Consider the following 17,454-nt stretch of genomic DNA (forward strand, 5'->3'; position numbering starts at 1 on the left):
ATATATATCTGAAAAGCCAGCTCTACTGACAAAAATAGCAGAACTGAAGGTGATTAGCCAGATCCTCATGGTATGCAGAGGGGAATGATAGGGGGACCTAGCCATAATTTTTCAATCCTCTCAAAATATGCCAATTGTGCTGTGTGATAAAGGGTAGCTAATGCATAGACTTAAACATGAGAACAGAAGGACAAACTGCACAGCTGGATACAAGTGAATTTAATACCAGTTGTGGGTCATCTCCTAGAATCTACAATTCAAGATGAAAACAGTAAATACTCAAATGTGTGGCTTGATCAAGGGCAATCTTTATTTAGTCAAGAATTGTGGTATGCAATCAGACATGCTAACAGGCAAATAAGAAAAATCCATGGCAACATTCATCCTTGACTATGTTAGAGCTCAGCAGAAAATCACGATATTTTAAATGGATTTGAAGTACATATTGTATTTACACTCACCTGGGTGTCATTTAGGAACATATTAGCGAAGGCCACTCTATCACGCACTGCTACACTGCTCTCATACTAAGTGAGGAATGAAAAATTATTACCATTTGGCAATATCATTGGTTTACAAAAATATTGTCCAAAAATTATAAACATTAAATGATAGGCAGACAGGACTTACCAGCACACAATCATATGCCCCTGGTTCACTGGTCAGAAAGGCAAACATGACACATAGATAAGGATTATTTAGCTGGAGCCTCAAAGAGCTACACATTTCTCGCCACAGAGAATTCTTTTCATCTGTGTAACCTGACAGTGCCATAGCTACAACATTCAGGTTCAAATCTCCTGCAAATCACAAAGGATCCAAGATAAGTTAACATTTTAATCTATTTTATTCAGAAAGAAAATTCAAACCCAATAATAGTCAAAATCCATCTGAACAATACTTCATTCCCAAAGCTCCACATTCAATTTATTAACTGACTTCCAAACTAGGGCTGTCATTTTTATTACACATTTTGAATACAGGAAGCCAAAGCTAATATTTAGTGGGGCTGAAATCCATAGCCTTCTGGTGCCAGTGCAGGAGATCTGGAAAAAACAGGTCCAAGCCCATCCTGGCCACTTCTGCAGTGCTTTGTTTGTACTGCAATCTCTACCAACTCAAACAAGAAAACTGGCATTAAGGGAAACAGGAGGAGGAGACTGCCAGAAGAGCTTAGTAGGATACCAATGGGTATATAAACCAAAAAGTCAAGTGGATGTCAGCTGTGTGGGGATTCCAAGTCTGAGTTGTGGCCTAGACCGCTTAAAGATGAAATCATTTTTGTCTTTATTTTAGTCTCTGATTGACAGGGGCACTTTCAGGGTTTTGGAGGATACACCATCAGCAATATTTTGTAGCCTCCTCTCTCAGGAACTGCCCAAGTTGCAGTCTTTTTGGCATTATTGTTGATTAGGCATTTTAGAAGATAAACTTCCTCTGATTCTGCATATTTCAGTGGGGTTAGAACTGGCAATTCCAAAAGCTTTGGTTCATGGAGCGATACTAAAAATAGTCATCTCAACATAAGAATTTTCTTATTAAAAAAGTTGTAATTTCAATTTGGAGTATTATTTTACAAAAGCTCAGTGTTAGCACCAAGTCGAAGTATTGCAGGTTAAAATCCAATCCACAAACTTGCCACATAAACCAGCCTGGCACAGCAACTCAGCACTTACAAAGTACTGCACTACTGGACACATTGCCAGATTTTAAGATGATGGGGAAGCAATATTACTGCTGAACAGTGCATGTAGCCTAAAAGGTATGACATAAGAAAATAAGACATAAGGAGGCTATAAAAGGGCAAGGATCTGGCAAATGGAGTATAACGGAAAAGAAAAATGTGAGGTTGTCCATTGTGCCAGAACGAATTAAAAAAAGCAGATTATCTGAATGGTGAAAGATTGTAGAGGGATATATTCTTGTGCATGAATTGGAAAAGGTTAAATGCAAGGAATTTTCAAAGTTAATGGAATGTTGTTTATTGCAAGGGGAATTGAATACAAGAGTCTGGGGATTATGTAAAATTTTCTGTGTATGGTCTCATTTTAAGAAATGATATAAATGCATTGGAAGCTATTCAGAGGTGGTTTATTAGATTAATGCCGAGAATCGGCAGGTTGTCTTGAGGGAAGGCTGGACAGGCTAAGCTTGTACCCCTTAGAATTAAGTAAGAGGCAGCTGAACCCAAGAGGACTTGAGAAGGGTGGATTTGGAAAAGATTCTCTTGTGGGAGAATTTAGAACTAGGTGTCACCATTTAAGACAGAGATCAGGATTTTTTTCTCTGAGGGTCATGAGTCTTTGGAATTCACTCCCTCAAAAAGGTGGTTGGTGCGGTATTTGAAAATCCTAAGACAAGTGTAAATAGATTCTTGATGAGCAAGGTTATCAGGAGAAGGCTGGAATTGGAGGTGGCAGTTAAAATTAGATCAGACATGATCTTACTGAATGGCTGAAAGAGAACATTGGCTGTTAGTGTATTATTAATAAGTACATATAGAATTGTTCAAGATTTTGAGGGTAGGATTTCTGCTTTCAATACAATTAGAAATCTGGGTAGCTACGGCTATAACACTACATTCTGCACTTTCCTCTTGATCCCAATGTACAGTATGCTTTGCATGCAAGAAATAATACTTTTCACTGTAAATTAATACATGTGACACTGGTTTTCCAAAGTGCCTTAATAGACAAATTTCCACTCAAACAAAATCTTCTGTGAAGCACTGCAATCTGGCAGCATATTAAAGCATAATTGTTTATTACTTTTCCTGCACTGAATTAAAGAGTGATAGTGTGGTGAAGTTTTATTAAAAAATGAAAATGGAGTTATCACAAGTACAGTAAGTAGTCTCACATCATCAGGTTAAAGTCCAACAGGTTTATTTGGTATCACAAGCTTTCAGAGCACTGCTCCTTCATCAGGACTCACTTGATGAAAGAGCAGCGCTCTGAAAGCTTGTGAAGTCAAATGAATTTGTTGGACTTTAACCTGGCGTTGAGAGACTTCTTACTCTGCCCACCCCAGTCCAATGCCAGCATCTCCACATCACAAAAAGTAAGTTTCTAGCCCAGCACCTATTAGCAACCAGATTTTAAAAACATGTGAAACTGGTTTAAACTATACTGAACCTTGCTGATGTACACTAGTCTAATATTTAATGCTTATGTGTCTTCTAGTGTCTTTGCGGCTACAAAAAATAATTTGAAGAAATTTCTTGAATGACCATAAACAGGCACAAATGTTAAAAACCCTGTTCTGGATTTCAATCTGGAGGTGCGGTCAGTTTTCTTTTATGTACACTAGTAACTAATGTTTCTTTAAATATTAAAGATCACAGAAATCTTCATAACTTATGCCTAAATTCCATAATAGTTTAATGCACATTTGGCCCATTTCAGGCAAAAGTGAACAAAAACTAAGCCAAAATCCAGGGGGTTGTGTTTTAAACTGAGTTCTTGTTGCCCTTTAGATCCATTTCAAACCAAAAAGATCTGAAAATTAGAACCATCAAACTAGCATTTCTAATTTATTTTTAAAGCCAGCGTTTCAGGTTCACGTGTGACTGTTCCCAGCCTTCAGACAGCATCTTAGTTTTTTTTTAAAGCCTGCCAAGAAACCACAAAGTTGCTGGACAGTCAGAAGTAGCAGCTCAGAGACCATGTTCTTTGTTGAAAGTGGTCAGTAAAATTTTTCAATTATTTTGGAGTCAACTGGACACTGCAAGGAAGGGGCGAGTACTTTTAAATTTTGCGATATTGGCTTCAGTCTTGTCTTTTTGTCGACTTACCTGTTATACTACACTACCTTGGTGCTTTTATTTTCTTTTGTGAAATGAAATATTTTAAAGGTGTGTCACACAGTAGATATTTAAAATCTATTGTAGGAAGTAAGTAGCAGCAAATAACAGTCTTCAGGCTTGCTAATAGAAAACAAATCGTGAACCAGTTTTTATCCTCTGGACTCAAACATTGTGTTGCACAGAGACACCAGAGAGCTCCAATGCTTCTCACTTGCAATGAAGACCCATATTATTCAATCACTTCACTTTGTTGCTCAGGAATCATTTGATCTTTCTATCCCGTGAGACTGATATAATAGCATTCAATTGGACCCCTTCCATGAAATAATCATACTGAATAATATTATGCATCCCAGCATAATAATTTGAATGGCAGGAGAAAGTCTACTCGTTTTTCTACAGAATGGAAAAGATCTTGAGGAGTTTATTTGGAGGGAATCTTTCCTTCCAAATATGAATTTATTGTTACCGTGTTCATGTGATGCAATGTATAAAATATATTACAGGGCCGAGGCAGCCAAAATTAGTGACATCAGCAGCAATTTTATAAATAACTGATGGGATATTTTCCTGTCAAATTAACAATATTGCAAGATGCTATTAAAGTAAAATTTGTCCTGTCTGGTGTGGCGAATAATCATGGTGGGATCACCTATAGGGGGCACAAAGACGAACTCAGCGTTACATCGCTACTGCTCTTTTGATCTTGAAAGGATTAATAATCTCAAGTTTAAAAATCACACAAGCTGCTATGAAAACAAGCTTTTCTTATATGAGCCTTCACAGGTAGGAACCAGGGCCATTAGTCTGGGCAAAAGTCATTAAATCAGACATCTATAACTAGAAAAAGGGAGTGATTTACATTTACAGGAGCATGCTGGACCATGATAACTTGTAAAAAAAATTTAAGTTTTCACACTGATTGGATATCATCATGAAGCAAGTGTAAAATGATTGAGATTGATACATGCTAATTGAATTTGAAACTACAATTGTTCATGTATCTCTGAATACTGCACTCTGGCTTGCTACAGAATGTGGGCTGTAACTTTCCAGGGACTAAACAATAGCTTCATTAAAACAGCCGTTTAAGAGAACTCTGTTACTTGGTTTGGTTACTTGAAGGTTAAAGTTGTGACCAATTATAAAGGCTGACATCAAATCCTGCAGCAGGCCTGTATTGTATATATAGTCAGACAGTATCTGTAATCAGATGCCAACGATAGGCATTTTCATTTTACTAGGACTTCTGATCGGTGAATCTTGAAAGAAGGAAAATGTCTCCCCCCCCTCAAGAGTACCCTTCTCATTTGGTTACTCAAAAGCATGATCACTCATTTCCCTGTCACTGAATATACTACAAGATGCATCACAAGTGTTGCATTATAGGCGTAACGATTGATAAGTCTGAAACAATGCAAAAAAAAATACCTTTTCCCAAAGCAGCTCCCTTGTTGAGAATCTCAATCGCTCTTCGAATGTCAAGATTAAAAAGTGCAACAGCAGCAGCACGTTCCCATTCTTCTCCTTGCTCTAACGCATGCAGGAAGGGACCCACATCAATCTCTGGTCCTTTCTGGATCCAGCCACAAAGTTGCAGAGCCAAGCATCTCTCCTCACTCTGGTATCTTATAAAATCCGTCTGCCGATCAGATCCAGTCCAACCATGCTTATAGATCTCTGTTTTTCTCTCTGACAATGGAATAAATGTAAACAATAAATGGAAATGGTGTTTCACAATGTTTAACTTTGTTTACAAAATTAACTCATCCTACATTTGTCTCTTTCAGGCTCAACTATTCCGATGTTGGTCGGTAATCTGGAGGCAGTCCAAAGCTCTTCCAGCATGTCCTGACTCGCAATACTCCCATTCAACATCACCTGATGCGCTTCCATTCTTACACTGGTTACTAAAATGTCAACAATTCAGATTTAAAATTCTGATCCTGGTGATCAAATTCCTCCTCAGATTCCTCCCCTATGTCTGTAGCCAGAAAGATGTGCTGGTTAGGTGCATTAGCCTTGATAAACTCTCCCTCGGTGTACCTGAACAGGCAACAGAGTGTGGTGACTAGGGGATTTTCACAGCATCATAGTGTTAATGCAAGCCAACTGTGACGCTAATAAATAAACTTTAAAAACTTAACCTTCTCCAACCCTCTGTGAATTCAGCATGCCTTGTATTCTGAGTTCCTAAATCCCTTTGCTTCAAAATTGTTTGAGTGTTAAGACCACATTTTTTAAATCTCCAGATTTCATCCTATTTTATAAAATGTAAAAAAATTCTGAAAAATTACTGAAGCTGTAGTTGGCTATGGTCAAATAAAAAGAAACTTTTGGCATTCAGAGAATCTTCTTGTTATTTCGAAAGGAATGCTAATAACCTGATGAGTGGCAAAATACCAACTTCCAAGGGAATTATATGAAAGCTATGTACATTTCCTGAGCCTCCTCTGGCCAGTGCAGACTCAGTCTGCTGGGACAATAGACTCTGTAACTCCTTTGAAACTTGAACCATTACAAATCACAAGAATCCAGAAAAAGGAACATACATCCTTTGTCAAGGTAGGAATCATGTCACATGTTCTTCCCACCAGCTGGGAGAACCAGTTATACTGTCTTGCTGTAGTGCCAGTCTGCCATCTTTCACATAGCAAGAAGCTCAGAACCAGAGCTCTGTACAGGCTGAATGCCTGGCCCTATCTACTGGAACCTGTATACCAGCTCCCATAAGACTAATTTGCCCCTATATGCCCATTTCATTGTGGAGGTCATCCATCTCTACTAAAAAGGTTATCCAACATCAGTTTCATCTTGCTGACCTCTGTGAAAAGAATACATCACTGGATTTTTAATTCTGGAGTGTTGTGGAACGACACTTCTTATAGTCTGAGGTCTTTGCCCTGTACCAGTTTTTGTATTCATTCAGTAACGAACAGAAAAGTAAATGTTGCGAATCCTCTTCCTACATCAAGTTTATACAAAATAAACTACCCCTCCAATTTTATCCCAACTCAAATTTGTTGTGTGGTTAATGCTTATTGGGGCGGGGGGGGTGCAGGGTGGTGGAGAGAAGAGAGAGACATGTTTACAAATGGGAGGTAAGAGAAATTGGATTATTGAAATTAAGTTTCCTCTTGGCCATAACAACTGACTGCCAAGCCCTCAAATTCTGGAATTCCCTCCTCTCTCCTCCTCTTCCTTCATAAGATGCTCCTTCTTGACTAAGCTTTTCATCATCTATTTTAATATCTCTTTATATGGATAAGTGGACAAATTTTGTCTTCTTATATCCATGTGAAGCACTTTTGGGACATTTTCCCATGTTAAATATACAATTCAATATCAAGTGAACGAGATCACTTGTCACACAACAATGTCAAATTCAAAAATTGACAGTTACGGCCAATTATTTTTCTGGTAGCACACAATAAAAAGGCACGGAAGTTCAAATATTCAATTTGATTGTTTGAATCTCAGGCAACGATCATTACACATCTTCATGTGAAGTGCAGGAATTTCTCTACACTATTCCAGATCCTGGACTAATGCTATTTTACCCTACTGAAGCAAATAAAAATGCATGATTTGTGAGAAAAAAAAAAGTGTTCTTGTTTGTCGATAATGTCGATAGTAAACGTAAAGCATTTATTTTACATGCTTGTAAATAAATATATACCAAACATGTGATTTGAAGAGTGCTACTGGAAAGAAATGACCTTTCATTTCTGAAACAAGATTTTGACAGATGGAAACATGCAGTATGAACAATCAAAGCATTTTAAAATGTTTAAATCTTGGAGGGTAGACATAAACAAATCAATATATCCTTAACTCTTAGAATTTAAAAGCAGGCACCAAGTAACATTCTTTCCCCACTTAAACAGTTTTGTACATTACTCCCCTCAAGATGCCCCATATGACAGACAAATGTTGGCACAGCCTTCATGATCTTTTCTCTGGTTTATTCAGCAGGAGATATTTCTATCTTGACATTAACAGACCACATCTAGTTAATACCAAAGTCTCCCACCTGGTAAACACGCCCATCCCTAAAAAGCATTCAAGTTCTCATCTTTCGAAATCTGTGCACATGGTAATTAAAATGGTATGCAGAAAAAATGATTAACTACACACATCATGCACAAACCATTTAACTATAAATAATTAAATAGAAATACCATGGAAGCTATAGGATATGAATCAAGTAGTCACAAATCAGTTAGTACAAAATTCAGAGTAAATGGAAAAGAGACTATAAATGAAACAGATGAAAATAACTTCTGAAGTTGTAAATATTCTACCAAGTACTCAAATTAAGTACTAAAATACTAAAACTTTGTAGGACTTTTGAAGTATATGCTTTATGCCTACTTTATATTAGCATAGGCATCAAATCCTCAAGTGTTGAGATTTAATAGCAGTCTTTAATTACACCCATGCTTCAATTGGAAGTTTTACTGTAAAAGTAACATTTTTGACTGACTCCTTTTAACATTTAGACATTGCAGAAGCAGCAGCTAAATTTTACCATGAACACTGGGAAGTCAACGTGGGGTCTCAACCCCATCTACTTCAGTAGCTCATCCATCAGCTTAATTTTGGAGGAGGCAGCCTACTTGAGCAAGCTGGGAGGCAAGTGCCAATTAGAAGCTATTATGTGATAAAGACCAACAATCTGCACTGATAGCAGTGAGAGTGCAGTTTGTGTGACTAGAATGTAAAAGGGAGCACCGCAAGGAGAGGGAGGTGAGGAGAAAGGGGCCAGAATGATTTTTTAATCTCAATCTTCTCACTAGCAGCAAGCTCCAACAAGTGCTGCAATGGGTCTATCAACCCATGTTTCCCACTGCCTTTTGATTATTTACTTGTCCGATGCAAGGTTTGAGCAAGTCTTCCCACTATGTACTTGCCTCTTCTGACCTCGTGATGACATTCTGATCCCAGCTGCACCTGGGAAAATTGTAATTGCATGGAAAATTGCAGTCTAATTACTTCTCATACTTGATTTCCTTTCACTGCCATGCAGCTCACCAGCACTGCAAAGCCACACTCCTTACCCACCCTACCCCAACCCCCACCCAGGTCACAGTGTAGAGTCAGGGATACATTGGACATTTGGCTCAATAAGCTTTTAAGACACCAGCTCTTATTTTATAGGTTTATCCCATATGCGAGTTCACTAGGTTGTGGGACAAAATGCAGCAGAAAATAAGACCATGTGAAAATGGATATTAAAATGCTCATGTTTCCATGTCACTTTGCCAAAGACTAGTTAAAATCCAAAAACGGCAATCGTAACAAGTAAAAACACACTGCTGCTACGTATGGCTGAATACAGTTTGTATTTTAGTATAGTTAAAGTCAAACCAATTTCAGAATACTCGTTCTAAACTATAGCCCAATTCAGAAATTTGTTCGAAAGGTTGTAAATTCATTTCAATCTTTCTGCAATCTCATTTTTTTGTTATTTCATAACGTGGATAAAACTTTGAGCATCACATTTGAAATAAACATTACAAAATGGATAATAACACACCAAATAATTCACACTCACCTGCACTTGATTTCACTATTGTTTTAATACCAGAGTACACAAGAGGCACTTTGTTCATAGATTTCTGTTCTGCATCTTCAGCATATTGTTTCATGAGTGATTATAAATATAGGAAAAGAACATGGAGGAGAAAATAGTTCTTTTAAAAAAAAAGCTTCAATGGTAATTGACAACTTATAACTTATCTTGAATGTCACCATGCTTCAGCAACTCTTAGTAATATACCGTAATCTTGACATTTCCACAACCTGAAAATGAGCGTAACCAAACCTGTAAACTGTCCTTTGGCAAACAAACAGCCACTGGCTTCGTTATTCAGCATCTGGCAGTGGGACATATTAGCGAGGCAGCTCAAGGCAGTTGTATACTAACTTATTCAACTTCTTGTTAAAATGTATAGAATATTAAGAAATTGGCTATGATGGCATCCAACACGAAGAGACTTTTCCTTCCTAAGCTGGATGTCTCATCCTAAGCATTACATCATCCTCTCCTTCAACACACATGGCCTTCCCCTATTTGCAACACACATTTTCATTTCACACTTTTAAAACTAGCTCTTAAAAAGTAGAGAAATTTACAATCTCATACAAATATAGCCAATTCTGCTCATCAAGCCCAAAAATGTCATTGTACGATACACGATTGCAAGAAATAGGAAAAGAAGTGGACAAAGGCCACTGAACCTGCTTTGCCACTCAACAATCCTTGCTGATCTTGGGCTTCAACTCCATTTTCCTGCCCACTCCCCACGTTACTTTGCACAGGATACGACAATGCACCCTCCAATTCAAAAAAAAAACTGAAAATCTATTATGTATTACATTCATAAATGTTCATATACTCTTATGGATGCAAGCAACTCAATACCATTCTAACCAGTTATCCAAGGGAATGAAACAGAAGATTGACATGAAAGTGAAATTTTAGAACTATAGTTTCCAATTACAAAATCTCAATGCTGAAAGCATCATGACATTATGTCTTCCTTATTTCAATGACAGGTTCCTCCAAAGAGAGGATTGTGGTCAACTGAGATTTAAGCATTTGTTGAGTGACTTTGCCACACAGGTCATAGCACAATTGGAACATATCAACAAAAACTATTTGAATGATAACACAGACTTTTTACCAATCAACACTATTCTTCTAGTAGGTGGCAAACCTACAAAGTGGCATGAGCTTTCTTTCAATTTCTAATGTCTTATATTATTCTTATAATAGCCAAAATTATGTTACGCCTTCACCACCGATGCAAATAGTGAGCAAAACTCATACACCCAACATGAAGACTGCTGAACTGGTCCCAGATTTCCAGAGTTGGGGGTCATTTACATCATTGGGTAGAAGGGCACATACTTGAGAGGTGCAAGTGAACATTGATACTTTCACTGGACCTCAGTGCAACATTTGCTAGTTCTTAAAATCCAGCTGGCTGCCATTCTGCTGTTATTTGTAAGGGGTGGGGAAAACATGAGGCAACCCATGTTCTGTATATTCTGCATTGCATTTAATATTTTTCAATCAAAATATCACTACCAAATAATGCTGTAGCTATTGACTTTACTGACAACGCAAGTCTTTAAACTCAATATTGAGAGCTCTGGAAACAAGAATTTTATCATCATGCATTAGGATAAACATAACTGTGCAACACAAAACTTAAAGTTTTTCTGTTACTCTGGGAGGAAAAGCATAATTTTATCCCCCAGTCTGGACAAATGGAAAACTTTTGTGAAATACTGCTCACTTGTTCCTCCAGATCAGGATTAATAGTGGGTTATTTAGCTCCTTGAGCCTGTTTCCCCCATTCACTGAAATTATGGATGAACTTAATTCTATTCGTTTGTTTAACAATGATCTATGATCTCAGTTTTAAATTAGCATCAATTGGCTCTTTCAAGAGTTCCAAACTTTTTCACCCTTTGCATCAAGTTTCCCATTTTCACTCTCAGGGCTAGTTCTGATTTTTTTTAAAACTATGCCTCCTAGTTTTAGATTTTCCAACTAGAACAAATGGTTTCTTCCAACTGATTCCCCTCAATATCTTGAAAATTTCAATCAAATCATTCCTTACTCTTCTGTATTCCCGTGAAAAGGTTTGTTTAACTATTCCTTTGAATCCAGGTATCATTCTGGTAATCTCTGCTACACTTGTTCCAAGGCTGATATAAGTTTTGAAGCACAGAGCTGTTCAGTGCTCCAGATGTGGTCTAACCAGTATAGCTGAAGGTTGGCTTTGACAGGACGGAAGTGAAGGGAGTTTGGTATATCAATTACTAGTTCAAGGAAATGGGATTATGCTCCCGGTAGCCAGAAAGAAATAGATATGAGCTCAGGCCCCATGTAGATTTACAATGTCTTTTGTAGCAGGACAACACCCATCTACAACGCATTTTCAGTTGTTGGAAATAAAGCACAATATTTAGTTACATAAGAATGTAAGAATTGCCAAATGTGGCAAGACCCAGTCCATCTCACCCAGGATCTACCACCCTGGTGGATATTGATACAAGGTAATGGAACTGTTGACTTAATTATATCAATTTGACTACAACAGCTTGATCACCAACCGTTATTATAATTGATCTACTTTCTTCAAGCAAACTAAAACAAAAATATTGCAAGAAAGTTTCATTTTCTTTTAAAATAACAGTTGCACATTGAAATAGAAATACATTTTAAAAATACTTGGGCTTCTGAATGAACATTATTACAACATTACTTCCCAAGTAACAATTATCTTTAATAAAATGCAGTATCTTACTACTCAGAATTTGAACCAAAAGGATATAATGCAGAGTATACCATAAAGACTTTAGCTGCGGGTCATCATTCCCAGCCAACAAATGATTTCTCCACACTTGTTCCGTGTCAAGTCCGTATCTTGATAATGCCCGCTGTCTCATTTTCATAGCAATGTCTTTCTCTCCAGAACTCGCTTCTCCTTCTTCACTGCAGTTATACAAGTGTCTACCACAAGCCCACATCAGGGAAGTAGTTGGACTCCAAGCCAGTGATATTCGCTCAAAGACAGTGAAGTCTGACATCAACCTGTTGGGTGTCACCACAACCATACGATTCTGATTTGTTGGATGCCACGCAAATGAAGCAATGCAGTTTTCACATGGCTGCACACTTCTTTCTATTATGGTGGGCTCAGTTTCATCACCAATAGGGGTTGGGGTATGCTGCATATCATACAGGCGAATTATATTACTATCTCGTGTCAACGTAGCTAATAAACCAGTCCTGGTTGGGCACCAAGCCACTTTTGTTAATGGCTTTGGTTGTTCTGTCAATGTCAGCACTGGTTTTTCAAATTTTCTCAAATCCCAGATTGCCACTTGACCTTCAAAGAAAGATGCTACACGATCATGGAAGTGAGGGTCAACAGTTACACCTTGAACAGCTTTTGTATTGACAAAAATTTTCTGGCTGGTGTTTCTCAAGTCAAAAATTGCAAGATTACGATGCATGCCTGCCAACAGCAGCTTTTGGTCTCTTGGGAGCCAGCAAAGGGACAGGCTTGCATCATTTTGGCCTAGCTCATACAAAGGTTTTGTTACGACAAGGCCAGCATCTGTATCACCAGCAGAAAGTCGAACTTTTTCTGCTGGGACCGCTATCTCCGGCGTATATTTGCTGCTGATATCCCAGATGAGTACTGAGAAATCTGCCCTGTGTTTGTCCAGTCCAGCAGCAAGCCAATTGCTGTCCACAGGATTCCAAGCTAATGTATTACACTGGCGGGCATGCTTAGGAACAAATTCTTTTCCTACTAAATCTCTGCATTTAGAGTTCCGATCTTGACCTAGGCTAGTAAGGACAACTCGTCCATTGGCTTGACCAACAGCAAGTAAACACTCTGGGTCATACTTAGGATACCAAGCCACACATTTCATATAAGGTGTGTCAGAGTTAATTGCCAGCAACGTGGCAGTAGTGTCCTCTGAAAGTCTTAAAGATCCAGCTTTAGCTTCAAAGGTCCCTACTGACTCAGTACGATAGAGGCAAAGTTCAGAGTCACAAACAACAAATCTGTCCACATGATGAGGAGCCCACAGGATGTCAGGTTTCGACCCACTCATTTTTACCACCAGCGCGCATGAGGATTCTCTCAATGTTTTACATTCACATCAGTTGATCAGTTTGATTGAAGGGAGATAACACACAGGTCTCAGTTTGTAACATTATGAATCTGTGAAGAAAGAATGGCTTTGTTTTATTACAAATGATAATTGGTTTCTTAGCTGCAGATAGTTTAAAATGTTCACCCATTAGCAAAGACAAAACATTTTTGTAACATCTGCACCTCTACCCCTTTAGGAAAGTTTGAGACTTGCTTGTGACGAGAAAATGTTAAAGAACATTTTTAGGCCCACTACATCTACCGAAACAAATCACAAAAAAATTATAGTAGATTTCAGCAGAATGACAAGTTAACAATGCACAAATTACTTTGAGTTAAGAATTGGTACACTAAGCAATGAATCAATGATGCATCTTCATCGATCATAATCGACAGACTGGAGGGACTGATTGTGGACAAGTCGCCAGGACCGAATGGAATGCATCCAAGGGTTCTGAAAGAAATGGCGGAGGTGACAGTGGATGCCTTGGTGGTTATTTTCCAGACGTCGCTGGATTCCGGGGAAGTGCCGGAAGATTGGAAAGCGCCTAATGTTACGCCATTGTTTAAGAAGGGTGCCAGGCAAAAGGCAGGGAATTATAGGCCAGTTAGTTTAACGTCTGTTGTAGGTAAAATGTTAGGATCCGTCATCAAGGAGGAAATAGCGAGGCATCTTGAGAGGAATTGCTCGATAGAGCAGACGCAGCACGGTTTCCTTAAAGGGAGGTCGTGTCTGACAAATTTACTGGAGTTCTATGAGGATGTGTCTAGGGCGGTGGATAGAGGAGAGCCGGTGGATGTGGTCTTTCTGGATTTTCAGAAGGCGTTTGACAAGAGGTTATTGCAGAAGGTCAGGGGACAGGGAGTTGGGGGTAGGGTGTTAGTGTGGATAGAGGACTGGTTGTCAAATAGGAGGCAGAGAGTGGGGGTCAATGGGTGCTATTCGGATTGGCGGATGGTGACTAGTGGAGTGCCTCAGGGGTCGGTGCTGGGGCCTCAGCTATTTACCATTTATATAGATGATCTGGAGGAGGGAACTGAGTGTAGGGTGTCGAAATTTGCTGATGACACCAAGATTGGAGGAAAGGCAAATTGTGCTGAGGGTGTGGAGAGTCTACAGAAGGATCTAGATAGGCTGGGCGAATGGGCCAGGAAATGGCAAATGGAATTTAGTGTTGGCAAGTGCGAGGTGGTCCACTTTGGTAGGAATAATGGTAGGGAGGGTTATCACTTGCGTGGCGAAAAACTGCAGCAGGCGACGGTGCAGAGGGACCTTGGGGTCCTTGTGCATGAGTCGCAAAAACCCAGCTTGCAGGTGCAGCAGGTGATCAGGAAGGCAAATGGGATGCTGGCCTTCATAGCGAGGGGGATTGAATATAAAAGTAGGGAGGTCTTGCTGCAGCTGTATAGGGCACTGGTGAGGCCGCAGCTGGAGTACTGTGTGCAGTTTTGGGCGCCGTACTTACGCAAGGATATTTTGGCCTTGGAGGGAGTGCAGAGGAGGTTTGCTAGGCTGATGCCGGAGTTGAGGGGGTTGAGCTATGAGGAGAGGCTGAATAAACTAGGCTTGTACTCATTAGAGTTTAGAAGAATGAGGGGAGATCTCATTGAGACGTATAAGATGATGAATGGGATGGATAGGATAGAGGTGGAGAGACTCTTCCCCCTCAAAAAAGACAGTAGGACTAGAGGGCACAGCCTCAAGATAAAAGGGGGGCGGTTTAGAACGGAGTTGAGGAGGAACTTTTTCACTCAAAGGGTGGTGAATCTCTGGAATTCTCTGCCCGTTGAAGTGGTGGAGGCTACCTCGCTAAATATTTTTAAGACGCGGGTTGATGGGTTTTTGATAAGAGAGGGGATTAAGGGTTATGGGGAGAGGGCGGGAATGTGGAACTGAGCCACGACAGATCAGCCATGATCTTATTGAATGACGGGGCAGGCTCGAAGGGCTAGATGGCATATTCCTGCTCCTATTTCTTATGTTCTTATAATATTATAAAACTTTGCATGCACATCGCATCCTATCTATTCAATGAAATTATCTGTGTTACTTTTGGTGGGGTTGGGGTGGGTGGAGAGAGCTGTGAATTGGCCATGTTAAATTCTCCCTCAGTGTACCCAGAAAGACGCTGGAGTGTGGCAACTAGGGGATTTTTCACAGTACCTTCATCGCAATGTGAACGTAAGCTTCCTTGTGACTAATAAATGAATAAACTTTTAACTTTAATTTACTTGTTTTCAAAGCTAATTACCTGATGTTATTAATACTTGTCGAACGTAACAACTAGAAACTTCAGGTTTGCTGAGGGAGGTTTATACTAATGTCTGACTGGGTAAACTGCAGATCAACTGACTTCCCAGAAATAATTACCATGTAATGCTCTGGTTCACGTTCCATTTGGGCCTTTTGCACAGAAGACTGACTCAACAGAATAGACAATATACATCAGTTCTTATAAAACAACTTACTCCAACTATTTTACGATGTGGAGGTGCCAGTGTTGGACTGGGGTGGGCACAGCAAGATGGCTCACAACACCAGGTTAAAATCCAACAGGTTTATTTGGAATCACAAGCTTTCGGAGTGCTGCTCCTTCATCAGGTGAGTGGAGCTCCGAAAGCTCGTGATTCCAAATAAACCTGTTGGACTTTAACCTGGTGTTGTGAGACTTCTTACTGCAGCTATTTTATATAGAACTACCTTGATATGTTGTCATCAAATGTAAAATATAAACACTTTTATATTCTTTTAACCATATCAATCCTCAATGGTTAAAAGGTTATCTGAATCACCGAGTGACCTATTCCGCATACTTCAGAATCTGTGACCAACACATTCATCACAAGTTAAAACTCCTTGTAACCAGTGCAATTTATTTGGATTCATCATTATCTTCACCTTCTCTGAATTCACTTTGCTCATCTTAATCTTTCCAATCAGAGCAGCCCACTTGATTGACATGCCACTTTTCACCTTCAAAATTCACTCTCTCCATCAACGATGTACAGTGACAAAGTGTATCACCTACAAGATGCATTGCAGGAGCTCACTAAGGGTCCTTTAGCAGCACATTCCAAACCTGCGACTTCTACCATCCAGAAGGACAAGGGCCACATACGCACGTAAAAACCACCATCTGCAAATTCCCCTCCAAGCCACGCACCATCCTGACTTGGAACTATATCACCTTTCTTTCACTGTCCCTGGATCAAAATCCTGCAATTCCTTTCCTAACAGCAATGTGGGTGTACCTACACCACATGGACTGCAGCCGTTCAAGAAGGTGGCTCACCACCGCCTTCTCAAAGGAAAGTAGGAATGGGCAAGAAATGCTGGTTTAACCAGTGACACCAACACCCTGTGAAAGAATAAAAAAAAGTTCAGATATTGGACATGAACATCAGCACAATTCTGCAATCCAATATAATTGGAATTCCCTTTTTGTTCCACAAAGGCTAAAGGAAACGATAGGGAACCTGGATAGTTTTCAACAAATTAGACATTTAACCCATCAGGGTTTCCTTCTCAAGTAGCCTGTTCAAGAGACAAACAAAATCCAGTAATTTAAATACTAGCATTGATTTAGGGATTCCCAAATTGAATTATCCATTTTTTACACTGATTATTGCATGACATTCTTCCACAGAAAAACCATTTGTTTTCTAAAATCTATCAAATACACGCAACAATTGGGGCCATGCACACCATCCAGGAGGATGTTCAGATATCTCTACAATGACTGAAGACAAAGTCACATCTGGACATAAAGACAAACTTAAGATAGCTTAAAGTGATCTCCAAATTGGAGACTCACCATTGTGGCACAGACCTGGACTTTTGTCCCATAAGGCAACAATGAGCTTCTTCTGTAACTTGGCAACAAGCCCAGCAGAAATGATCAAAGTGGCAAACTGGTTCCACAGAATGTGTGTCACAATTTGTTTTATGCCCAGCTTTCG

At 39.3% G+C, this 17,454-nt stretch overlaps 1 protein-coding gene across 4 annotated transcripts in view; it reads right to left on the bottom strand.

Moving 5' to 3' along the window:
- mios (missing oocyte, meiosis regulator, homolog (Drosophila)) overlaps nucleotides 1-17,454 on the bottom strand; it is a 45,952-nt gene that overhangs the window by 27,045 nt on the left and 1,453 nt on the right. For 2 of the 4 annotated variants that reach the window (XM_080207688.1, XM_080207718.1), the window contains exons 2-6: nucleotides 12,157-13,563; nucleotides 9,363-9,458; nucleotides 5,237-5,497; nucleotides 631-800; nucleotides 462-527 (exon numbers count right to left, since the gene is read on the bottom strand). In XM_080207688.1, coding sequence (XP_080063814.1) covers nucleotides 462-527; nucleotides 631-800; nucleotides 5,237-5,497; nucleotides 9,363-9,458; nucleotides 12,157-13,453 — 1,890 coding nt within the window. In that variant the 5' untranslated portion in view covers nucleotides 13,454-13,563. Of the gene's footprint in view, nucleotides 1-461; nucleotides 528-630; nucleotides 801-5,236; nucleotides 5,498-9,362; nucleotides 9,459-12,156; nucleotides 13,564-16,682; nucleotides 16,702-16,750; nucleotides 16,854-17,454 lie in introns of those variants that run through there. The other 2 variants (XM_080207699.1, XM_080207709.1) reach the window with 2 other exon arrangements.

The sequence above is a fragment of the Carcharhinus amblyrhynchos genome, chromosome 2 (assembly GCF_965287045.1).
Source record: "Carcharhinus amblyrhynchos chromosome 2, sCarAmb.v2.hapA, whole genome shotgun sequence".
NCBI lineage: Eukaryota > Metazoa > Chordata > Chondrichthyes > Carcharhiniformes > Carcharhinidae > Carcharhinus > Carcharhinus amblyrhynchos.